The following is a 27107-nucleotide window of genomic DNA, read 5'->3' as shown; positions in this document are numbered from 1 at the left end:
TTAACTGCCCCCTGAAACCATCCCTCTCTGAGCCTTCAGCATGCCTGGCCCTCATTATCCCCCCTTCGTTTTACTGCTCCCCAGTCACTTACTGCAAGAGGAGCTATACAAGGGGTGCAGTACATCCGACAGCTACCACCAGTTGTCACGGAGTGTAGGGGAGTCCAGTCCTGCACCCCTCTTCCTGGGTGCAGCAGAAACTGCAGCTAGTTGCAAAATGGGAGGGTTGCTCAAAGTGTCGTTACACCAGCCCTGCTCTGGGGCCCCTAGTATCACGGGCATGTAGACCTTTGACGGAGGGGAGTGTTACGAGTCCCGCTCTCCTCCTGTTTTAAACACTGCCAGTGTGCACCCTCCAGCTCAAAAGGGCACCTGACCAAAGGGGCCAGGTCTATACTTTGCCTCGATCCGCAGGTAAAGTTGCAGCCTCTCCCGGCTTTCTCGAGGGGAAGGCTCGCCTTGGCGAAGGTCCCAAGGCACGGAGGGAATGGGGATCCGTGGCAGAGGGGGAAAGAACCCAGGCGTCCCGGTGCCCACTTCAGTTCGTCTCCCCGCCTCCCACCCCAGGTCAAGTGGGTCGGGGCAGGGCTTCTGGTGCCGCCCGCGGCGCGTCAGGCTAGGGCTGGAGATGCGTGGGCCGCCGCCGCCGGGGAGGAGAAGGGGCGCTGGTTACTCCTCCCCTCAGCCAGGCAGGGGGAGTCTCTGGCGGAAGGAGGCCGGGGGTGTTGGGCGGGCTCCGCCCGCCTCGCTTGGAAAACAGTCACCCACCGACCCGCGGCTGCTGTCTGCTCCCTGGACAGACGATCCATGGTTCTCGCCGGCGGTTGTAGCCGCTTGGCCCTCAGCCTCCTGCTGCTGCTGGCCAGCGGTAAGTGCCGAGCGGGGGCGGCGGGCTGGGCAGAGCCCGCACACCACAGCTTGGCGTGGCCGTGTGGGGGCTGCTCCTGGTGAACCGAGGCGCGGAGCTGCTGCTTCCCAAGGCGCTTGGCAGACACCGCGGAGGGGGGGGGGAAGGGGGAGAAGGAGACCAGGAGCCCCCCCTCAAATGGGGCATTGTCGTCTCCCCCCTCAGGCACCTTGTTGGGAATCCCCCTTTCAAACGCCGCCATCCCAGCGACGGAGCCCTCCCAGGCGCCTGGCTGGGGCTGAGCGCTGGGGAGCTAATTTCAGTGCTGGCCGGGGCTTGGTTTCGTTCTCTTCAAATGTCCCCGTCAGGGATACACTCTTCAATCTCCCATAAATATAGGCGAGGCAGTGAAGGCAAGGCTCCAGCTACTGGCACCGCTGTGAAGGGGAATCCGGGGAGGCGGGGGGGGGGGGTAGTAAATACTCAGTATTTACTCAGCAGGAGGGACTAAATAAACTTTGTCTAGATACTGGGAAACACTTTCTCGACAGCGAGATCTATTAGATCATGGAACAGACTCCGTAGGAGAGAGCAGTGAACACCCTAAGAGCGGAGTCATTTAAAACTAGATGAAGCTTTGTTTCCAATGATACTCTCCAATCTTGCCTTGGCCGACAGGCTGAGAAGGGATGACTAGATGACTTACCAGGAATAATAATAAACATATGTGTTCCTGTTTCAAGGGGGAGCTCTGTTACTCTGTATCCACAAAAACAGCAAGGAAGGACCCTGACACCTTAAAGACTAACAGATTTATTTTTGTATGTGTTCCTGATTGATTACTTAACAATATTGACTGTTACATCTTTTCATTCTGAATATTCATGTTGTGGCATGCTTGGTCTCAAACATTTAGGCACTAACATTAGATACGATTCCATCCCTCCCCCCAAACAGCTACTAATGTAAAAACCCTCTCCTGTGCATTCAGTCCATTTTCTTGTCTGTCAGAATACACAGGAAGCTCAAATAGCCCCGAAGCATATTTGCAAGTGGCCCCAGGGGCTCTTCAAAAAATATACTAGCTGCTGTTGAGCAGGAGTACCTGCTCAAGATGGCTTGAGGCCCCTTTACAACAAGAATTAGAAAAACAAAAATGTTCAGAACATCAAACAACTCTCTTTTTCAAAACTAAAAAGCAGCTGTCAGGTAGAAGGCCATGGTTTCCCAAGAGAATGTTTTGGTAACATCATTGATCTTGGGGGGCGGTAATAGTTTTCACATGATAAACCAAGATGCGCGTTACCTTGTGCTACCTTTTATTACAGTGTGTTTCGGGTTTGGGTTTTATTTACTTTATTTTTTTTTACAATGGTGGCATGCTCTGAACTACTGAGCTAAAAAGTCACAAGGCTGTTAATGTCATAACATGATCATATTAATTTGGATGAACTTTACAGTCACAAATAACACTGGTGACTAAAGTTGCTCTGGACTTTCTTGTTAAGATTTTCAAACATGACTAGTGATTTATGGGGCCTCATTTGTGTTTTGTTTTATTATTTTTGTTAGTACTTGGAAATCTTTAAAGGGGCCTTTTTCTTTAAAGAAGGGGTTGCTCAGCACTTATGGAAATTGAGCATTTTCAAGGTAACAAAGATTGGGCATCCAAAAAAGCCAACACATAAATGTCAAGGTTTACAAAATTGGTTTTAAACTTTTCATACAACTCTAATAACCTGTTTCATGCAAAGAAAACTTTTGATCTAAGACATCAGGCATAAGTGGAAAATATTTACAGGAAAGGAGCTTAATTAGGAAGACTAGCTGGCTTGGAGCTCAGGAAAAAGGCTAAAGGAGCCTCAGCTGTTCCTTTAAATCAAGGTGGTCACTCTCAGCGCAAGTTAGTTCAGTTCATTTGAGGGGGGAGAGAGAGAGAGAGGGGAATATTCACAGATATGTTCTGAAGTTTATTAATCAAGTTAGCTATGACTTGTGTCCATATTGATTTACTGACAGTATAATAAAACGTCTGTTGGGGTGGTCCTGGAGGAGTTATGGTAGCAATTATGAATACTATGCTGACATGAATCTGTTCTTGAACAGTAGCAGTTGGTGATGGGACAATTCCCTGATAAGGAGTTTATCCAATCAAGTAACTCAACTAAATTAGCTGATTGTTAGGTAAGAACATTTGGCAATAGTTGATACAATTCAAAAAAGGAGAACTACCAATAAGCTTCCTAGCAGACATGCCAAACCCATGAAAAAAACACAGAAATTGGGCTTGTTTTTGGCTTGTGAGTTGTATGTTGGCTAGTTTTTGGCTTGTAGCTTGTTTGGTGTGTAGCTTGTTGCTTCTTTTTCTTGATAGGCTCCCGGAAGTGGGAGCAAGGGGTGGGAGAGAGTCAGAGGTGCACAGCGGGCCCACCACAGTCCCAAACTGCACACTGGGGGGATCTAGTCACATAAAGTGTTGGGGTTCTTAGGGACTGGCTTGTTGTGGCCTTGTTTTGAAATGGGATTAGCTTGATTTTTGGCTTATTGTGAAAGTCGTGGTGCTTATTTACCATGTGAAAGTTGGCAACTGTGCTTCCTAGCTGACCACTTTATTACGTCCCTTCTCTTCCCTCCCACCTTCACCTGATTTTAAGCTTTTCAGAGCAGGAACTGTCTTATACTTTAAAGAACACCTTGCACAGTTTAGATTCTGGGCATTAGTGTGGTCTAAATAATTAGTCATGAAGTTGAGGACATTATTATTGACAGCTTAGTTTATCTAAACTCATTTGTCAATTAAATTAATAGGGCCTTGGGGATAACAGGGAGTTGAAAATAAATGAGGCTTATGTGTGGTTTATTATACCTTGCAGTAAAATTAAACAATAAATTTACATTTGTTATAATAGTCCATCCTGCAAATATGTTTCTTGTCTATTTTAATTTAGTATAGATTAGAATGTGCCTCTTCTGCCTTTATTTTAATACCCTACAATTTGTTTGCCTTTATGCTCAGGCCTGTGGTAAGCCTGGATAAACGCTTTTGTTTTTGTCTTTGCGCAACACAGAAGTAATATATGTAGAAGCATCGTAATTGCTTTGCACTTCCTTATTTTAGATAGAGGAAGGAGAACAGTTTGTGATTTTGCTTCCTACCCAAACATATTTCTTTATTCCGTAAGAAAACTGTTATACCAGAAGGGAGACTATATGGGTACAATTTGCAGAAGCACTGTAGAAGGCATTAATAAACAAGAATTTCCTGTTACCTTTTGAATATATTTGAGTCTTCATATCTGGGTGATGTTTTTATTTTTTGTGTTGGTACAGTGAACATAGTTATTTTGCAGAATTAGAGATGGATAAAATATTCAGATGAAGATTAGTATTGGAGAACCATGCAATGAGGGAAACAGAGAGAGGAGAGATTATTTAAACTATAGCAGAATCAGTTTAAAATACAACAGAAATAACTACTTAATCTCTTAATAAAATATGTTAACTGAATATTTTAATGTACAATAACTCAACATCCATATTCAGAAGGTACAGACTGTCAGAGAAACAGTAACACCTGAAATAATTTGAGATTCTCAGATAAAAAGATGCTTTAAGGGCAAAGTTTTCTACCATCATTGGTTAATTCACAATATGATATTACCCTTGGTTTGCAGATGGTAAACTGAGGCACATAATTTGTGATGTGCACATGGGTAAAGAGTGAGTAAACACAAGTGTCGGGCAGGGAATAGAAACAAGGAAATATTGTTCTCAGTTCCCTGTTGCAACAATGAGTCTGGTTACTTTCTTCCCATAGGTAAAGTAATCTCTAAATCCCAAATCCAATCCAAAGGAGACAAACCTAAAACCATAAAAGTCCAATAAGGGGTTAGTCCCTACCATCTCATTTATTGCCATATTAAGTTGAGTGAAATGGGATAGCCACAGTTTCAATCTTTCAGTGAAATTGTTCTCATAGTTTTTTTGTTTTTAACTGCATTTATTTTAAATAACAGATCCTGACGTGGTTATAGTGGATGCTTTAAAATATGGCTAATGAAAGTGTCAAAACCTTATAGACTAACAGAAATAAATCTTGAAACAACAAAAATAGTTCAGTAACAAGGAGTTCTTGCCTCTGCCCACAAAATGTGCATCCCTGGTCTTCACACTTAACTCTAAAGTATGCTGTGGAACCTGATAAATTGTAAAGCTTCTTGAAATCCTCAGAGTGAAGGAGTGAAGTATTATCAGCCTACAGAATTTGATGCACCAGAATATTAAAGATGATCTTAAAATGGGAAGGATGAACTGCCTTTTATGTATAAAAATGCATGCAACTTTTTTTTTTCTAACAGTAGGTATGCAGGTCTCTTCTATCTAACTGTGAAATTGACTTCACAAGAGACCAGACTTAAAATCCCTTGCCTTCTCAAATACTTGACTTTAAATTGGATCATATAAATTGCCTACCTAGCTCCAATACTAAAAATTGGAGAGAAATGATGACTAGGTAAAAGTTGAAGCACCCCAAACCTTCAGTTAAGATATGAAAGCTCACAGCACACCTCTGAGACCCCCTAGCCAAAAGAGAGACCAGATGATCTTTTTATTATATTTCTAAATTTAACGTGCAGAAAAAAACATAAAATAAACCTTTCCTTCTTTATACATGATAGGGAGAAAAAGGAACAACATCAAACAAAACATAATATAAAATTCTTGCAGATCACCTTGAAAACTGGAGAGACCAAACACTGGATTCATTGAAGTTAATAAAAGACTTTTGTCATTGAATTCTATAGGTTTGGGATTTGCCCCACAGTTCTTTAAAAGATACAGATCCATGTGGGCATCTGAATCTTTAGTATACGTTACTCTGATGCATCTTGTGCATCAAATCAAATACCTGGAAAAATTTTATTAGAAGTTTTTCTTTTAACACTGATTTTAGCACTCATGCAGCATTTTTAGAAGAGCCCTGATTGGCTGATAAATTTGGTACCATGATCCTTGAAAGTCATTGCTGTATTTGATAGCAGCCATTGTGATGAAAATAACACCACAAGGAATGTCTATAACTTTATTTTCAAGCAGTTTTCTCCTTTATGTGCCTGGGAGAAAGATTAGCTCTCTCCAAGCAACCTTGGTTGGACACAGCATATTATAAATGGAAAGATGGAAGGCTAAGAACTCACCTTAGCTCTGATGGAAATCATTAATTTAGAAGACACAACTGAAATATTATTTATTACATTCTGATACGATGTTTTGGATGACGCTATGCTGGGGGGAGGGGGAGCGGTAGATACGCTGGGTAGCGTTGGGGTCCAGAGTGATGTAGACAAATTGGAGGCTTAGGTCAAAAGAAATCTGGTGAGGTTCAACAAGGACAAGTGCAGAGTCCTGAATTTAGGATGGAAAAATCACATGCACGGCTACAGGCTGAGGACCAACTGGCTAAGCAGCACTGCTGCAGGAAATGACCTGGGGATTATAGTGGACAAGAAGCTGGATATGAGTCAGCAGTGTGCCCTTGTTGCCAGTAAGGCTACCGGCTGCATTAGTAGGAGCATTGCCAGCAGATCGAGGGAAGTGATTATTCCCCTCTATTCGGCACTGATGAGGCCACATCTTGAGTACTGCGTCCAGTTTTGGGCCTCCCCGCTACAGAAAGGATGTGGACAAATTGGAGGGAGTCCAGCAGAGGGCAACGCAAATGATCAGGGGCACATGACTTACGAGGGGAGGCTGAGGAAACTGGGCTTGTTTAGTCTAGAGAAGAGAGAGGGGGGATTTGATCCAACTTTCAACTACCTGAAGGGGGGTTCCAAAAAGGATGATGCTCGGCTGTTCTCATGGTGGCAGATGACAGAACAAGGAGCAATGGTCTCAAGTTGCAGTGGGGGAGGTCTAGGTTGGATATTAGGAAACATTATTTTGCTAGGATGGTGGTGAAGCACTGGAATGGGTTGCCTAGGGAGGTGGTGGCATGTCCATCCTTAGAGATTTTTAAGGCCCAGCTTGACAAAGCCCTGGCTGGGATGATTTAGTTGGTGTTGGTCCTGCTTTGAGTAGGGGTTTGGACTAGATGACTTCTCCTGAGGTCTCTTCCAGCCCTAATCTTCTATGATATGACACTAGATGAGATGACAGTTAATGTAGATACATCTAAACGTGTTTGATTTTTGAACGTCTGACTGTTGGTTATTTCCTTATTTTCAGCTTCAGGTGAATCTTGTAGGGCATACACAGATTCTGATGGATTCACGTATTCTGAAAAATCCTGCCCACAATTCTGCTGTGGAAACTGTATCAGTAGATATTGCTGCTTGGATAGGTCATATAAATTTGGAGAAGATGAACAATTTATGTGTAATGTGCTGGACGACAGGTATGTGACAAACTGCAGTGTGTGAGCTACAACATTTTTTTTCAGTATACCAAAAGATGATAGATAAGATATGGTTTTGTGGTTAGAATAGAGAATTGGAACTAGATCCCAGAGCTGTAACTAAGCATTTTAGCACCCAGGGCAAGCAACATGTTTGCACCTCCTACTGTTTTTCCACCCCATTTTTCCACCCGTGCGGCTTTGCACCCTGGGCAGCTGCCCCACTCGCCCCATACTGGTTACAGCCGTGGTAGGTCCTTCAGGTTTTATTCATAGCCATGTCACTGAATCATGGTCTTCCGTAAGCCTTATTTCCTTAACAGCATTTGGTAGATGGGTAAACTGAGACATAAACTCTTGCTTACCTGACTGGATTTTAGAATTTGTTGAATGTTTATTTGCAAGATTTATTGAGATCCTCAGATGAAAGCAGTGGAGAATTAGTCTTTTTGCAGTATAAACTAGTTGCATAACACTTCACAAACATGGAGAAACTGGATGCTTAAATTTAAATTGTAACTTAGTGTATAATGTTTGTTGTAATGATAGCATAAAACAAAAAAAAGAAAAATAAGCCATCACTTTGCAAAGATCATTTTTAGGGCTTTCCAGCTATTAGAAAAATTATTTTTTAATTGCATGATTAATCAAAATTAATCATGCGATTAATTGCGCTGTTAAACAATAAAAGAATACCATTTATATAAATATTTTGGATGTTTTTCACATTTTCAAATTTATTTCAATTACAACGCAGAATACAAAGTGTACAGTGCTGTCTTTATATTTTTTATTATAAACATTTGCACTGTAAAAATAAAATAGTATTTTTCAGTTCACCTAATACAAGTACAGTAGTGCAATCTCTTTATCATGAAAGTTGAACTTACAAATGTAGAATTATGTACAAAAAATAACTGCATTCAAAAACAAAACAGTGTAAAACTTTAGAACTTACAAGTCCACTCAGTTCTATTTCTTGTTCAGCCAATCACTCAGACAAACAAGTTTGTTTACAACGTCACGTGGAAGTGAGAACAAGTGTTACAAGATATTTGTGCCAGATGTGCTAAGATTCATATGTCTTTTCATGCTTCGACCACCATTCCAGAAGACGTGTCCATGCTGTTGATGGGTTCTGCTACATAACTATCCAAAGCAGTGCAGACCAAGGCATGTTTTTTTCATCATCTGAGTCAGATGTCATCAGCAGAAGGTTGATTTTATTTTTTGGTGATTCAGGTTCTGTAAATTCCACATGGGAATGTTACTCTTTTAAAACTTCTGAAAGCATGCACCATGCACTTGAGATTCTTAAATCTTGGGTTGAGTGCTGTAGCTATCTTTTTAGAAATCTCACATTGGTACCTTCTTTGTGTTTTGTCAAATCTGCTGTGAAAGTGTTCTTAAAATGAACATGTGCTGGGTCTTCATCTGAGACTGCTATAACATGAAATTTATGGCAGAATGTGGGTAAAACAGAGAGCAGAAGACATACAATTCTCAGTCACAAATTTAATTAACACATTTTTTTTAATGACCATCATCAGCATGGAAGCATATCCTTTGGAATGGTACCTGAAGCGTGAAGGGGCAGACGAATTTTTAGCATATCTGGCATGTAAATACCTTGAAATGCTGGCTACAAAAGTGCCATGCAAATGTCTGTTCTCACTTTCAGGTGACGTGAAGAAGTGGGCAGTATTATCTCGCGTAAATGCAAACAAACTTGTTTGTCTTAGCGAGTGGCTGAACAAGAAGTAGGACTGAGTGGGCTTGTAGGCTCTAAATTTTTACGTTTTGTTTTTGAGTGCAGTTTTGTAACACAAGAAAATCTACATTTGTCAGTTGCGCTTTCACGATTAAGAGATTGCACTACGATACTTGTATAAAGTGAATTGAAAAAATACTATTTATTTTGTTTATCATTTTTATAGTGCAAATATTTGTAATAAAAATAATGCAAAGTGAGCACTGTACACTTTGTATTCTATGTTGTAATTGAAATCAATATATTTGAAAATGTAGAAAAAACATCCAAAATATTTAATATATTTCAATTGGTATTCTGTTGTTTAACAGTGCAATTAAAACTGAGATTAATCGTGATTAATTTTTTTGAGTTAATCATGTGAGTTAACTGCAATTAATTGACCACCCTAATCATTTTGTTACCCTGTGCCAGTGTCTACTGCACGTGGGAGACTGCAAAAGATTAAGAATTAAAATAAATAGACTTTTAATGTTGTGGCAAGGATGAAGATGGGTGCTATTGGTTTCATTTCCCTGATTGAGCTTTCAAAATTTTGAGGAACAACTGCTTGGGACTATCCAGATTAATATGCACATCACTGTGGCTTTTCACCAAGAAAAGGATGATGCTTTTGAGAACAAGAATGCAATACTTTGTATCTGTCTGGCATTACATTAAAGTAACGTCTATCTCTGTTAACCAAGCCAGATCAAACTGAACTTGAAAATGAGAATGGCAGTTGTTAACTGGATTTCATCTGGCTTTATATTTTTTTCCTATTAGCGAGCTCAAGATATTCTCTTGAGCTGTAGTACTCATGGGAGCAGGCACATAGTTTTTCATGTGTACTAGGAATTCCAGAGATAATACACTGACTTCTGAAAAGTGGAAACAAGTCCAGTTTTGGTTGGATTGGCCTTTCCCCTGTGAACAAAATGTCATTGAGAAGGCATGGAATACTTGGTAAAAAGAACTTAAATTCCACTTTTGAGACATGTATTTGTCATATTACAGGACATATCAACCCATCAAGGAAGAAACGTTGAAGTTGCGTTCACACTTCGATGATGACTGGGAACCTAGACCCAGGTAAATAACTTAAGGCTTAAACCTGTTTTTATCAAAGATACACTTCTACCTTGATATAACACCACCCGATATAACACAAATTTGGATACAATGTGGTAAAGCAGTGCTCTTGGAGGGGGGGAGGGGAGGGTGCTGTGCACTCCAGCGGCTCAAAGCAAGTTCGATATAATGCAGTTTGACCTATAACACGGTAAGATTTTTTGGCGCTCGAGGACAGTGTTATATCGGGGTAGAGGTGTACTTTATTAATGTGGTGTATACAACACATGCAAAATTAAAATACTGACGAATCACACCACAGGATTCCCAAGATTACTGTATATTTTAGTTTATATGGAGAAGTAGGAACTTGGAGATAAAAATTATGTAATGTTAGTTTAGGCCATAATCTCAACAGTATGTAATTTTCCATCTTGTTTAGTGAATGGGAGTTTTTCTAAGCCATTGTTATTCTTGTACTATATTTCTTTAAACACTGGCAGACTTCTTTTAGCATATAGTGACTACATTTCAAACACTTCTTTTGTTTTAAGGTCTAATTATTTCTGATATTCTCTGTATACAGAATAGAGAACACTGATAAAACTGGTAATACTTATCAAAGTGGTAAAAGCTTTAAGTACACCTTCCTTAATAAACAGTAGTTTTTTTGCTTTAGGTTTATTTATTACAGTTTCTATAAGAATGTTAGGTATTATGTGGTGCAAATAAAAGACTACGTTCTTGCACTGAAGCAATTAAAACTTAATTTTGGATGTGATGACTAAAGGAGCTAGAGGAAGAACAAAGATTACGCTAATTTAGTGATGAGGACTGTGATGTCTGCCTTATACAACTATATCATGTGGTTTTCTAGTTTAAGTATGTGCACACCTTCATGGTTCCACTAAGTTTATCTAATATTACTTAAAATTGACTCTGCATATGAGCATAATGAAAGAAGGGATTTGAATGAGTTAGGGTCAGTGATGAGACCAGCAAGAAACTAGAAAGACCAGAACTGGGAGGGCATTCCATGTACACCTCTACCCCAGTATAATGCTGTCCTCGGGAGCCAAAAAATCTTACTGCATTATATCAAACTTGCTTTGATCCACCAGAGTGCGCAGCCCCGCCCCACCAGAGCACTGCTTTACCGCATTATATCCGAATTCATGTTATATCGGGGTAGAGGTGTATATGGAAGTGTGAAAAATAGCACAGAAATGATTCTGGGAAGAGTAGGCAAATGTACAAGAAAACTGACATAGGTGGTGGGAGGGGACAACCATAATAAGAAACAGCTGGATATGTAGGCAGGGTGGTGTTAAAGGTCTTGAAGATGAGGATGAAGATTACATTTGATGTGGTAGTGAAAGGCAAGCTAAAAAGCTGATGACATGGTGTGATGGTTTAGGGAATCTGTCTGTGTTTAACTTATAAATTCTGTTTAATATTGGGGACTCAGTTTCAGTGTCGGGCTGAAAATTCCATTCTGAATGTGGGGCTAGTTGTGGTCCCTGCCTTTTTAGCTCTGTGTTGGATTGCAAGTATCAGGGGTGGAAACACAAGGAAGGACAGTCTACAAGTCTGTCTTTGAAAGGGTCAACCTTGGCCCAGACAGAGCAATGGGATAGCTGAAGTCTAGGGGGAAACCAGTTGTCTCCAGCTTCTCAGTTTGGGCTGGGGTTTAAAATTTTAAATTTAAAATTCATGGAGATATCCTATCTCCTAGAACTGAAAGGGACCTTGAAAGGTCATTGAGTCCAGCCCCCTGCCTTCACTGGCAGGACCAAGTACTCATTTTGCCCCAAATCTCAAAGTGGACCCCTCAAGGAATGAAGTCACAACCCTGGGTTTAGCCGGCCAATGCTCAAACCACTGAGCTATCCCTTCCACCCATTTGGTGAATGGAAAATCCCCAGCCACAGAGCTAAGTAACTAGATGTTGGCAGTAGAACTTACAAACTTATTGAGCAGAGGGGAGAAAGAGAGGGGCATGCTTTTGTAGCAGTGGAGGATCCTGTTTAGCCATTAGCTCTCCTATACTAAATAGCTCTGCTGCCCTGTTGTACTAGTTTTCCTCTATTGCACCAAGTACTCAGTGCTTCTTAAAAACCCACTCACGTGACTATAAGACTGCTGTACAGTTGTGGAGTATATTTTGAGTGATACAATAAGTATACACAAATAATTGATACTCAGCTCTGTTAATACTGAAAAATAACTTGTTAAAGTTTTTTTTTAAAGTCAAGGTTGCTAAATGGCAATTAATTTTACCCCCATGGAGTTTATAGAACTTAAGCTCCTTATAAAAAGCCTCCCAGAATTAAACTTAGAGCACTAAATCTTCCATTACCCATGTTATTAATATAAACATTTATGCTTTCAAGGTACAAATAAATCCTTAATTCATCCCATGGTTTCTTAAATTCTGACCCATGGGCTTTTTGGAAAGGGAGGTGGAGATAGAGAAAGAGGGCCATGTTTTGTTCATATATCTTATTACCTTGATTTTGCTATCAATATTTTCTTAAAGGATACTGTTTAGTGGGGACTAAAGTTAATATATTAACTTTACAAAATATAGTGAAGTATTTATAATTCTAATGTTCGGAACAACTTCCTACCTGAACATTATTAGGAAAAAATATATAACACTGATTTTAAAATATGGCTTTATGATGAAAGTTGGGTGCCATCTTACCTACAGAGAGGCCCTTGCATTTCCATAATGATGCTTTGTTTTATTTGATGTCTGAACACTTTGGAAAACATATCTTTTAAGGGTTCCAGCTCTACTGTGTATACTTTTTTTCTGTCACTATGTGCTATGATTCATAAAGCTAGTGTTAATTACTCTGTGCAAGCGTCCTATTTTCAGCAAAAGAAAGTAAATAACTTGGAGGAAGTGTGCACAAAGCAGGAGCTAAAGCATTGTGGTTTGTTCTGAGCAGCTGCTGTATTGAAAAAGCAACAGTAAACTGAACAGCAAGATTAATGGCCAAATGATATGGCATATCCATAATTTCAGGGAAGCACTTGATATATTTCTTACAGCTAAAGAGTGAACAGGGCTTTTCCTTCAAAAGATATAAAATGGAAGATGTTAACAGGATATTCAAGGGTTATTTTTTTCTTCTGTTTGTGTTTTGTGTTGGGGTTAAGACTGAGTGATACTCATCCTGTGGCTTTGAATGCGCTGTATCTAACGAGAAGGTGTGCTATATAGACTGTTCTTCTTGATTTTGTGTCTTATATTCACAGTTCAGCTTTATAGTCTGTTTTCTAAGTTTGACTCATGGCTAACTGAAATGAAGAAATTAGCTAGGGCTGATAACATTTTATATCAGGGATTGGTAACCTTTGGCACGTGGCTCACCCGGGTAAGCATCCTGGCGGGCCAGGCCGGTATGTTTACCTGCCACGTCTGCAGGTTCAGCTGATCGTGGCTTCCACTGCCCAATGGGGGCGATGGGAAGCGGCGGCCAGCATGTCCCTCAGCCCAAGCTGCTTCCCGCAGCCCCCATTGGCCTGGGACAGCAAACTGTGGCCAGTGGGAGTCGCAATCGGCCAAACCTATGGACGCGGCAGGTAAAAAAACCAGCCCAGCCTGACCCGCCAGGGTGCTTACTCTGGTGGGCCGTGTGCCAAAGGTTGCCGATCCCTGTTTTATATACTTAACTCTGAGCAGTACTTGCACAAAGTGAGTGTGTTGTGGTAATGGTGGAGGGATTGAAAATGCCAAATGCCATACTCCAACCTCTACACCCGACTGTCTAGTACAGCTAGCAACTGTTTCAGAATATCCTTAAAGCAGGAGGAAGTGTGCAGTGCACAGGGCCAGCTCTAGGCACCAGTGTTCCAAGCATGTGCTTGGGGCGGTACTTTTCAAGGGGCGGCACTCTGGCTTGTTTGTTTTTGTTTGTTTGTTTTTGGCAGCGGCACTCTGGGCCCCCCCCCTTTTTAATTTTATTTTATTTCTTTTGTTTTTTTTGCTTGGGATGGCAAAAAACCTGGAGCCAGCCCTGGCAGTGCACGAGCAGTATGAATGCTGTTAATCTGTGTTTAAAGAAACAACAAAAAGTTCACAAGAAACACTGCAAAGTTAAGTGGGGAAAGGAAGGCCAGGGACTTTGCACATTTGTTTTCTCTCCATGGAAGCTTTAAGGGTAAGATTTCTCTCCCATTAAAATAAATGGCAACATCCCTGCTGGCTCAAAGTTCAGCATTGTGCCTTTCCTCACCTCAATTACTCCAAGATGCTAGGTGAAGGGATGAACCCTGATTGTTTGCAGTTTCATCTGGGTTTCTGTGAGCTTGATTTGTGGCTGGCTTGAATTGCCTCCTACATGACAAGTTAAACCTTTTACATGTCAGTGAGAGTTGATTAAAGGTATTGGAATGGATTCCAAAGTTTGAAAATTGGAAAAAAATAACTTTTTGCCTAATAAAATTCTCTCTGTGGATTTAATTTACACGATTCCTCTATAAATTAGGAGAGATCTGAACTATTCATTTTGGATGTAGCTTTTGGCAATTGTTAAGTCACATATGGCTATCAGGTCAGAATTTGGATGAACAAATATTTAAGGAAATTTCTTAAAGCAAATGGAATCTAATTTTAATCTTATGTCCATCAATCAGTCACAGAAATGGACACGTTCTCTACTAGTGAAATAAATGTCAGTTACAAGGCTGATTTGTTAAATGGCCACCCCCTCACAAGCTCTTCCTGAAATTTCTTAGATGGCAATACAAAAATATATTAGAAAAAACAGATGCTGAACTTCAAATACTTAATACTAATAACCTGTAACAGCATATTAGCTCTCGTAAGAGTGTTTTTATAAGTCCAGATTGGTGGACATGTAATTCAGAGAAAAATACGTTATTTGGCAAGATTAATCCTTTTCTTTTAGGATCCACCAATATGTGTCATAAAAGAAGTGCACTACCAGATAGTTTATAAGTAAACACAGATGGCTTTTTTTTTTTTTTTTGCCCCGACATCTGTTGGTATAAGGTACAGCACGCCGAGCACTTCACCAGTAAATTTGTCTCGAATTGTCTGCAAATCTCAAAGTAGTGTGTTTTTTGACAACATAGCTGTATAACAGTATCTGTGATTGAATATGGCAAGGGTACTAGTACTGCAGAAACCATGTGGGAGGGAAGTTCAGTGTTTACCAGAGCCCCTCGCATGAAAATGCAAAATCTTGTGCTTTCCCCATGTTTCGCTGTAGCAAAACTCAACAGGATAGATAGTTTATTAAGATTAAAGGAAAAAGTAAACTGTACATGCTCAAGACGTTTTTAACTTATTTCATATCAACCATTTTTTCAAGCATGACAGACATTAGTTTTCATTTAGGACTACATACATGCTAAATTCTAAGACAAAGCAACTCTGTATATCTAGGGATTTGAGCAAAAAAAATAAAAAATCGGGAATTTGTTAAACAAGAATTACTCTTTACTAATTCAGTTTTTGATAAGTGGAGAAAAAAATCAGTCCTGAAGGTAACTGAGAATAAGTGTTTAGAATGTGCGTCTTATGTTATCGTTAGCTATAAATGTCACTACTGTAATGGCATAAGGAAAAAATTATTCATGTTCTAGTGCTATTACACAGGTTACTCCAGTTCACCATTTTGTGTAATCATCTCCTCCTCTCTTTCCCTAAAATTCTACTAGGTAAATGCTAAAAATTGAAGCATGTTTTCTGAAGATTTCCAGTTCCTTCTGAAGAACAGAATCTTAAGCTTTTGGGATTCCTGAATCCATTACCCCAAATACCAAAGCTAAATGCCTGTACCAGTAATCTCTCTAGTCACAATTATTATTTTACTTTGGTATAAATTGCGGGTGACATGTTTTCTATTACAACTTCAGTTCGTAAAGGATAATATCTCCATGACTGTCATTCTTGGGTCTCAAGCCTCCAGTATAAAATTGGCAAAAACTCCCATAGCTGAAGAGTTTTGGACGATGATACCTTTCACACCCATACATGACTATGTGGAACACTCTGATCCTGCTGTGTGAAAGGTATATCCCAACAGTGCCCTTACTTGTCAGTTCCACAGTCAACAGAAGTGGTGATGCACACAATGTTTTTGGCTATGTATACCCCAAATTAAAAAACATAGTAAGAGAAGCAAAAAAGAGCCACAATGGCTAAACAACAAAGTAAAAGGAGCAGTGAGAGGCAAAAAGGCATCCTTTAAACAATGGAAGTTAAATCCTGGTGAAGAAAATAGAAAGACGCATAAATACTGGCAAATGAAGTGTAAAAATACAATTAGGAAGGCCAAAAAAGAATTTGAGGAACAGTTAGCCAAAAACTCAGAGTAATAATATTTTTTTAAGTACATCAGAAGCAGGAAGCCTGCTAAACAACCAGTGGGGCCACTGCCTGATTGAGGTGCTAAAGGAGCACTCAAGGATGATAAGGCCATTGCAGAGAAACTTTATGAACTCTTTGCATCGGTCTTCACAGCTGAGGATGTGAGGGAGAGTTTCAAACTTGAGCCATTCTTTTTAGGTGACAGATGTGAACTGTCCCACATTGAGGTATCATTAGAGGTGGTTTTGGAACAAATTGATAAATTAAACAGCAATAAGTCACCAGGAGCAGATGGTATTCATCCAAGAGTTCTGAAGGAACTCAAATGTGAAATTGCAGAACTACTAACTGTAGTCTGTAACCCATCATTTAAATCAGCTTCTGTATCAGATGACTGGAGGATAGCTAATGTGATGCCAATTTTTAAAAAGGGCTCCAGAGGTCATCCCGGCAATTACAGGCTTATAAGCCTGACTTCAGTATCAGGCAAACTGGTTAAAACTATGATAAAGAACAATATTGTCAGAAATACAGATGAACATAATTTGTTGAGGAAGAATCAACATGGTTTTAGTAAAGAGAAATCATGCCTCCCCAATCTACTAGAATTCTTTGAGGAGGTCAACAAGCATGTGGACCAAGGGGATCCAGTGAATGTAGTGAACTTAGATTTTCAGAAAGCCTTTAACAAGGTTCCTCAACAAAGGCTCTTATGCAAAGTAAGCTGCCATGGGATAAGAGGGAAGGTGCTCTTATGGATTGGTAACTGGTTAAAACATAGGAAACAAAGGGTATAAATGATGAGTTTTCAGAATGGAGAGAGGTAAATAGTGGTGTCCCCGACAGGTCTGTTCTGGGACCAGTCCTATTCAACATATTCATAAATGATCTGGAAAAAGTGGTAAACCAGAGCAGTGGCAAATTTGCAGATGATATAAGATTACTAAAGATAGTTAAGACCCAGGCAGACTGTGAAGAGCTACAAAAGGATCTCTCAAAATTGGGTGATTGGGCAACAAAATGGCAGATGAAATTTAATGTTGATAAATGCAAAGTAATGCACAATGGAAAGCATAATCCCAACACTGTGTATAAAATGATGGGGTCTAAATTAGTTGTTACCATTCAAGAGAGAGATCTTGGAGTCATTGTGGTTAGTTCTCTGAAAACATCCACTTAATATGCAGTGGCAGTCAAAAAAGCAAACAGACTGCTGGGAATAATAAAAAAAGGGATAGATAATAGGACTGAAAATAATAGGACCGAAAATATCATGTTGCCTCTATATAAATCCATGGTATACCCACATCTTGAATTCTGTGTGCAGATGTGGTCGCCCCATCTCAAAAAAGATATATTGGAATTGGAAAAGGTTCAGAAAAGGGCAACAAAAATGATTAAGGGTATGGAATGGCCTCCGTTTGAGGAGAGATTAATAAGACTTGGACTTTTGAGCTTAGAAAAGAGACAGCTAAGGGGAGATATGATTGAGGTCTATAAAATCATGACTGGTGTGGAGAAACTAGATAAGGAAGTGTTGTTTACTACTACTCATAACACGAGAATTAGGGATCACCAAATGAAATTAATAGGCAACAGGTTTAAACCAAATAAAAGGAAGTATTTCTTCACACAACGCACAGTCAGCCTGTGGAACTCCTTGCCAGAGGATGTTGTGAAGGCCAAGACCATAAAAGAGTTCAAAAAAGAACTAGATAATTTCATGGAGGATAGGTCCATCAATGGCTATTAGCCAAGATGGGCTGGCATGGTGTCCCTAGCCTCTGTTTGCCAGGAGCTGGGCATGAGCGATGGGATGGATCACTTAGTGATTATCTGATCTGTTCATTCCCTCTGGAGCGCCTTTCACTGGCCACTGTCAGAAAACAGGATACTGGGCTAGATGGACCTTTGGTCTGACCGAGTAGGGCTGTTCTTATGCTTTCAGTTAGACCAGGTTCAGCTGTACCTATTTCTGATACTCTTTGGTGGAAACTGATGGCTTTTGTGCACAGAGCTCATGTTCACAGAAGCCAGCTCCTCTCTGAGACTCCATACAAACAAGAGTGTGCTTAACCTTCACAGTAATGTTAACCCCTGTCCAGGTATGGTTACTGTAGGCAGCCTTGATGGTGCTAAATGAGCAGTATATAGTTCTCTCAAGCCCTTTCCATGGTGAGTTGCATGCAGAGTACTTAATTTTTAATATGAATTACTTTTACACTTTGCCTTTTGGTATGTTTTAAAAGTTTTGCTCTTTTGACATCAGGTGCTGTTAAATGTGAATGTCTGTCTGAATTTACAATTGTTTTAATATCATCCATACTACATGGGTTAACAGACTGAGATGTAATTATTGGAAAACAGTGAACAAATTGGAAGAGTCATGTTGTCTTCAATGTGTGTGCATAAACAGAGTTACCCCTGAACTAAGAGAGAGGCACTGTGCCTTTAAGAAGGCTTTTCTAAGCAATGAGGGAGGTGTGTCTTTCTGCTGATGTCACTGAACAAAATGCAGGTCAGTTTCGTTTCTCAGTGAGAGGGGAGACAGCCTGAAGACTTGCACAGGAAGAATTTCAGGGAAAGACTTTGGATCGGAAGCTCTAAATTTAAATTAAAATGGGGTAAGCTTGAATCTTCCTGTGAGCAGACATGATATGAAATGAGCCCTGTGGATTTGCTGTATAAAAACAGAGAAAGCAATCATACAGAGTAGTGTCATAGTAGCTAACCCATTATTGAATCAATTTCAGCTGGAAATTTTTGAACAAAAACAAAGCAAGATCCGTGTATACATATCGAACTTAACTTATTTCTTAACTTTTAAAATGGAAATATTTTTGAAGTGGGTTACTTAAGGATTCTTGAACAATGACATGGGGATTTTAACCCATGCATAATGTTTAGGTTTAATGTAGATGGAGAAAAGATTTCTTAAACAGTAACTTGTTTCCTGTCTAGAGTAAAGAGCACAAGTGCTCACCAGTATGACACACATGGGAGATTTATTTTCCTGTACTATTCATATATCTTTGGAATCTCTAAATGCAGAGTATGAAATTCTAATCTGTATGTACAATAGCTATGATAATTCATGTATTGAGCTCATAAAAATGAAGCTTGTGTTGTCTCATTAGTAAAGGTGTATATGTGTCAGGATTAAATTGTTCTGAATTTGGAGATTCAAATAATTACCTATTCTTGCCAATAATTACATTTACTGTGGGATATAATGTTTGAGTAGCCCCATTGAAATAAGAAATGCTCAACGGTTGAAGTCAATGGGACAGGCAGTAAGGGTTTCAACCCTTAGTAAATATTTGCAGGATTGGTCTATAATCAGAATTTGTTGCCAAGAAAATTGTCCCAAATTATTTTCACATGGCAGATCTTGTACGTCAAACAGATTTTTTAGTTCTATATTTACTCCCCATATACAACAGACAGAAATATTGTCTAAGTATTTTAAGGCATGACATACCATACAGGGGATAACCATAACCTTTGGAAAAAAGTAAATGCTTTGTTAAATGTTGTTACTATTAGCTCTTCTGTTTTTCATTGCTTTGAGCCTGACTTTGCAGAGCAAATTAGGGCCACACCTATTAGTATAAGTCAGCGGTTCCCAAACTGGGGTTTGGAAAATATTACAGGGGATTCTAGGGGTGGGAGGGTGAGATTCCCTAATGGCGGACAGAGCTGTCTCCAGGGACCCTGGGCAGCATGGGGCCAGCAGCCTGGAGCCCCTGGATTTTCAAGAGCTAAGCAGATCAAAGCAAGCATATCAATCACACTGCGGAGATTTAAACTTCAAGACTCCTTATAAGAAATGGAAAGGGAGGTGGATATTTTTTGCTGTTTTTAAAATTAAATAGGCAGCTAGTATTTTTTTAAATTATTATGAAGAACACGTTTAAGCTTTGTTGCAAGGTGTGTTGTTTGCCTGGACTGCTCAAGACCTGAATGCTTGTGTAGGAGGAACTCTTTGAGTTGACTTCTTACATACCTTCATTCTGTTTCATATCTGATAATCCTTGATGAAACATAGGAGCCTCTCTTATAACAGGCTTATTCAAAGTGATACAAGCTACAAAAGTGAGCTCTTGGAAGAGTGTTGCTGTTTTCATAATATAATAAAAATACTGTAATGATAAGTAATATAATATGTAATAAACATGTCATAAAAACAAATTTTATATTTCCAAGATCACTGCTTTTATAATTTATACTTGGGTAAAGGAGAAAATCCCAGGAAATATTCATTTTTAGGAGGGGGTTTGTGAGACTTGACATTTTAGTGAAAGGGGTTCACAGGTTGTTAAAGTTTGGGAACCGCTGGTATAAGTAAACAAAAAAGGGAGGGTGGGAAAGCTTTTGGGGGAAAAAAAAAGTCCACTAAAGACACCCATGGATAATATAAACATAACACATATCAGAGTCGGGTGTAAACTGGGATGATAACTGCCTTGAGTCCCTTACTTCCATGGACCCAGGAATACTATCTGCCTGTCATGAGATTAAAAAAATAGTATGGGATATGCAACAGGTAACTTGAAGCAGATCTTCCTGTGCCCCACTTTGCAGTTATGGCTAATGCATCAATGGGCCTGATAAATCAAGATGCCATGAGCACTATTGCTATGGGGTATTTTTCTTGCAGTCAGAGTTATTACTTGATGGACACTCTTGGCTCAGAGTTGACAAACTGATGTGGACTACTGTTTGTCTGCGATGCCCTTACTCTTGCTGGCAGTCGTAAGAGAATTGGCTGGTTACAAAATACTGATGCTCTTTCCAGCTGCTAAATTGAAGTAAGACACACAAAAATAAACTTGTTTAATAGCACCTCTCCAAGGAAGCAAGTGGCTGTACTTGTGAGAGGGAAGCTAGAGGGTGAGAGAGGGAAAGTGTCCAAGACTACCTCTGTATTGAAAATATGGTGCTGCCTATGAAATTCAGAACTCCTTTCACAGTATTGAGGTAGAATTATCAGTGACTATTAAGTAAATTAGATGAAAGAGTCGCTTAACTGATCTGATCCCACTTTTCTCAGTTGTTTCTCTCCCCGTCCCGCCCCCCAGAAAAAACAAACAAACTTGGAAGGTGAATCTGCCTTAGGAAAATGGATTACTAGTGACTCTCCCAGTCTCTTTTCCTTTGTGTCATAATTGTTTTAAAATTTGACTCATGTCCAAATGACTTAGTGTTTGTATCAAGCTGTTGTTCTGTTGAGTGTCTTTAACGGTGCCTGAAACCATCACAATTCCCAGCAATTATTTTTCATTTAATAAACATTATAGAAGCCTAAATTAGCCTCTAGGTGCTCTGCCATCAATTAGAACTATATACCAAGATTTTCAGACATTACTAGTGAATTTTGGGTACCTGATTTGAGACTTCTTAAAGGGCCTGACTATCAGAGGATGGGTATAGCACACTGTCTGGAGTGGCTCACGACGATGAGTGCCAACCTCAGGGCAGACTATCAAAGGGCAGGGTAGAAATCCCAAACAAGTTGTATGTTCTATAATTAGATTTCACCAACCCTTTAAGTGTGAGCTCCCAAAGCTGGCAAGCTGGACTTAATGAGGGTCCCTTACACTCAAAATTACAATAATATTCAAGTTCTCAGTCCCAAAGAACCAGTCATTTACCCCAGGTCAATTGGACTCAGATCTCAGACCAAACACAACACTTCTAGCCAATCCTAGGTGTATTGACTAGGAAAAAGAAATGAGTTATTTACAAATGTACATACACAAATGAGTTAGTCTTAGATTTTGAAAGGTAATATAAGCTTTTATAATACGCAGATGTGTATATATGCTTTAGAGCTGACCTGTGCCAAGCAATCTGGATATCTGTTGCTTATGTTTTGGAATCTTTGTCCCTCAGAGTCAGGGATTTTTACCCCCCCTCCATCCAGAATCCAAGATGATGGGATGAGTTCCTGCATAGGTCTTCCCTTCCTGGAGGGAGTAAGGAATGCAGTTCACAAAGCCTCTGGCCTTTGATGCTACTCAGTGCTTCATTAGTTCATTTGTCTTCATTGGGCCATCTTGTATGCCGTTGTGAGCATTTTACTTTAATGAATGCTTCTTTTCCTGTTTGAGTTACACAATTGCAGAGGCCTATAATGTAAACACTGAATATAACTATACAGATGATATAAGTAGGATTAATACATGCAGCATCCTACAAGCATCCATAAAGTCTAAACACAGTATTACAACACTAATATCTATTTTAGCTACACTAACGCACAAGTGAGTCAGACTGGTTCCCAACTATGCATTTGTCAGCATTCAGCGACTTGGGCCTGGTCTACACTACGCAGTTAAACCGATTATAACAGCGTTAAATCGATTTAAAGCTGTACCCGTCCACACTACAATGCACTTTATATCGATTTAAAGGGCTCTTTAAATCGATTTCTGTACTCCTCCCCAATGAGAGGAATAACGCTAAAATCGATATTAACATATCGGTTTAGGGTTAGTGTGGCTGCAAATTGACGTTGTTGGCCTCCGGGCAGTATCCCACTGTGCACCACTGTGACCGCTCTGGACAGCAATCAGAACTCAGAGGCACTGGCCAGGTATACAGGAAAAGCCCCGCGAACTTTTGAATTGCATTTCCTGTTTGGCTAGCGTGGAGCTCTCATCAGCACAGGTGACCACGCAGAGCTCATCAGCACAGGTAACAATGCAGTCTCCTGAGAATAGAAAAAGAGCACCAGCATGGACCGCACAAGAGGTACTGGATCTTACCGCTATATGGGGAGAGGATTCAGTGCTAACAGAACTCCATTCCAAAAGACGAAAAAATATTTGAAAAAATTTCCAAGGCTATGATGGGAAAAGGCCACACCAGGGACTCAGTGCAGTGCAGAGTGAAAGTTAAGGAGCTTAGACAAGCCTACCAGAAAACCAAAGCAGCAAACGGAAGATCCGGATCAGGGCCGAAAACATGCCGCTTCTACGCTGAGCTGCATGCAATTTTAGGGGGCTGCGCCACCACTACCCCCCCCCCCCCTTGTCCGTGGATTCTGAGGTGGGAGTTATAATCTCAACCATGGCTGAGGATTCAGCGGAGGGGGAAGGTGAGGAGGAAGAGGAGGACGACCTTGCAGCAAGCACACAGCACTCCGTTAGCCCCAACAGCCAGGAGCTTTTTGTGACCCAGACGGAATTACCCTCCCAGCCCTCCCAAGCCACTAGCCCAGACAGTGAAGCCATGGAAGCGACCTCTGGTGAGTGTACCTTTGTAAATATAAAACATGGTTTAGAAGCAAGCTTTTTTTAATGATTGATTTGCCATGAAGGCTTGGGATGCATTCGCAGCCAGTAAAGTTACTGGAAAAGTTTGTTAACATGTCTGGGGATGGAGCGGAAATCCTCCAGGGACATCTCCATGAAGCGCTCCTGGAGGTACTCCAAAAGCCTTTGAAGAAGGTTTCTGGGCAAGGCAGCCTTGTTCCGTCCACCATGGTAGGACACTTTACCACGCCATGCATGTAGCAAGTAATTGGGTATCATTGCATGACAAAGCATAGCTGCGTATGGTCCCGGTGATTGCTGGCATTCAAGAAACATCCGTTCTTTATCTCTCTCTGTTATCCTCAGCAGAGTGATATCGTTCATGGTAACCTGGTTGAAATTAAGAAATTTAATTAAGGAGACAGAGATGGACATTTTCCTACTGGGCTGTTGCTTAAAAGAAATCCTTCCTTGCACGTAGCAAAGCGAGGGGAGGGGAGGAAGGATAGCGCTGAGCTTTTTAGCGTTTGGCCAGCAGGAATCTTCCCAGCTAGCAGCCACGCGGTGGCGGGGGGCAAGGGGGTTGATTAGCAATGATCTTCCATGATACCAGCCATGCGGTGGGGGGAGGGGTAAAGCAATCCTAGAGAATTGGATTGGGGAGGGGAGGGGTTGGCGTCTGCCGCTGCTTGTTAACAGGAAAGAAGCATCAGAGGGCACTGTGTATATGAAGGCTGGAGAAGCTGAAAGACAGTGGCTTACCATGGCCACATACAAGCTGAATTGTGATGCCTGGACCTGCGTCTGTGAGATCTGTAACACCAGAGCCGCAGGCAGTCAATATTAAAAGATGTAAAATGCGACCTTGTAGTGAAATCACATGTGCTATGTAAGGTGAATAGTGTTGTTCACTGTGAAAGAGTATAACCATTGTTCTGTAAAATGTATCTTTTTAAATACTTCTCTCCCTTTTTTCCCTCCCTCATGCAGCTGCACATTTTTCAAGCCTCCCTACTCCATCCCGAAGGCTAGCTCAGATAAGGCAGAGGAAGAAGAGGACGCGAGATGAAATGTTCTCTGAAATCATGGAAGTAACCCGCAATGAAAGAGCTCATCTGAAGGAGTGGAAGGACGTGGTAGCAAAGTACAGGAAAGATGCCAGTGAATGTGAGGGTAGGAGGGACGAACATGAGGATAGGAGAGACACTTGAGATGAGAGGTGTAGGCAGGAAGATCAGCAGTGGCAGGATGCAACGCTGGAGCTGCTGCGTGATCAAACTGACATCCTCCAACGTCTGGTGGATCTTCAGGAAGAGCAGCGGGGTCACAGAGTGCCGCTGCAGCCCATGTTTATCCACCCTCAGTACTCACCATGTTCCATATCTTCCTCACCCAGACATGTAAGAACGCGTGGGGGAAGGCTTTGTGCACCCGCCCACTCCACCCCCGTGGACAGTCCAACCAAAAGGCTGTCATTACATTGAAATGTGCTTAATGGCCTTTTCCTTCCCTCCTATCCTCCTCCCAAACCACACCCGGGATACCTTGTTAATTCTCTGCCTCTTTTTACAATTATTTTTTAATAAAGAATACATGCTTTTTAAACAATAGTGACTTTATTTCCTTAAGCAAGCTGTAATCGAAGAGGGCGGGTGGGTTGTTTACAGGGAAGGAGTCAATAAAGGAGGGGGGTTCATGAAGGGGAAACAAACACAGCAGTCACACCGTACCCTGGCCCGTGATGAAACTCGTTTTCAAGGCTTCTCTGATGCGCACTGCTTCCTGGTGAGCTCTTCTAATCGCCCTGGTGTCTGGCTGTGCGTAATCAGCCGCCAGGTTATTTGCCTCAGCCTCCCACCCAGCCATAAAGGTCTCCCCCTTACTCTCACAGAGATTGTGGAGCACACAGCAAGCAGCAATAACAAAGGGGACATTGGTTTGGCTGAGGTCTGAGCGAGTGAGTAATGTGCAGCAGTGAGCCTTTAAACGGCCAAATGCACATTCTGCCACCATCCTGCACTTGCTCAGCCTGTAGTTGAACAGCTCCTGACCACTGTCCAGGCTGCTTGTGTATGGCTTCATGATCCATGGCATCAAGGGGTAGGCTGGGTCACCCAGGATAACGACAGGCATTTCCACATCCCCAACTGTTGTTTTCTGGTCTGGGAAGTAAGTCTCTTGCTGCAGCTGTTTAAACAGAGTAGTGCTTCTGAAGACGCGAGCGTCATGAACCCTTCCTGGCCATCCCACGTGGATGTTGGTGAAATGTCTCTTGTGATCCACCAGTGCTTGCAGCACCATTGAAAAGTACCCCTTGCAGTTTATGTACTGGCTGCCCTGGTGCTCCGGTGCCAAGATAGGGATATGGGTTCCATCTATCGCCCCCCCACAGTTAGGGAATCCCATTGCAGCAAACCATCCACTATGACCTGCGCGTTTCCCAGAGTCACAATCTTTCGTAGCAGTAGCTTAATGATTGCTTTGGCTACTTGCATCACAGCAACCCCCACAGTAGATTTTCCCACTCCAAATTGATTCCCGACTGACCAGTAGCTGTCTGGCGTTGCAAGCTTCCAGAGGGCTATTGCCACTCGCTTCTCCACTGTGAGGGCTGCTCTCATCTTGGTATTATGGTGTTTCAGGGCAGGGGAAAGCAAGTCACAAAGTTCAAAGAAAGTGCTCTTACGCATTCGAAAGTTTCGCAGCCACTGTGAATCGTCCCACACCTGCAAAACTGTGTGGTCCCACCAGTCGGTGCTTGTTTCCCGGGTCCAAAATCAGCGTTCAATGGGTAGACCCTCCCCCATTACCAGCAGGAGCTCCAAAGTGCAGGGGCCCGCGGTTAGGGAGAATTCATTGTCCATGTCCTCATCACTCTCATCGCCGTGCTGCCGTAGCTGCCGCCTCCTCGCCTGCCTTTGCAGTTCATGGTTCACCATAGACAGCACGAGAATGCGCGAGGTGTTTACAATGTCCACGATTGCACTATTGATCTGAGCAGGGTCCACGCTTGCTGTGCTATGGCGTTTGCTCAGTTCACCCAGGAAAAAAGGTGTGAAATGGTTGTCTGCTGTTTTCATGAAGGGAGGAGTGAGGCTGTACCCAGAACCACCCGCGACAATGATTTTTGCCCCATCAGGCACTGGGATCTCAACCCAGAATTCCAAGGGGCAGGGGAGATTGCGGGAACTATGGGATAGCTACAGAATAGCTACCCACAGTGCAACGCTCCGGAAATCAATGCTAGCCTCGGACCATGGACGCACACCGCCTAATTAATGTGCCTAGTGTGGCTGCGTGCAATCGACTTTATAATATCTGTTTTATAAAACCAGTTTATGTTAATTCGAAATTATCTCGTAGTGTAGACATAGCCTCAGTATGAGCTGACACATGGTCTGCCAACATCATAGGGTGACCAGCACTTCTTGAACATT

The 27107-nt window shown here is 41.3% G+C and overlaps 1 protein-coding gene across 1 annotated transcript in view; it reads left to right on the top strand.

Moving 5' to 3' along the window:
* The first annotated feature begins 635 nt into the window (after positions 1-635).
* Positions 636-27107, top strand: part of SHISA5 (shisa family member 5) — a 70885-nt gene continuing 44413 nt past the window's right edge. The window contains exons 1-3 of the mRNA XM_050957918.1: positions 636-868; positions 7073-7241; positions 10009-10083. Of these exons, the coding sequence (XP_050813875.1) occupies positions 808-868; positions 7073-7241; positions 10009-10083 (305 nt within the window). The 5' untranslated portion in view covers positions 636-807. The remainder of the gene's footprint in view (positions 869-7072; positions 7242-10008; positions 10084-27107) is intronic.

This window comes from Gopherus flavomarginatus, chromosome 6, assembly GCF_025201925.1.
Source record: "Gopherus flavomarginatus isolate rGopFla2 chromosome 6, rGopFla2.mat.asm, whole genome shotgun sequence".
Taxonomy (NCBI): Eukaryota; Metazoa; Chordata; order Testudines; family Testudinidae; genus Gopherus; species Gopherus flavomarginatus.
The sequence above is the reverse complement of the archived record's forward strand: the minus strand, read 5'-3'. Positions and strand labels throughout refer to the sequence as shown.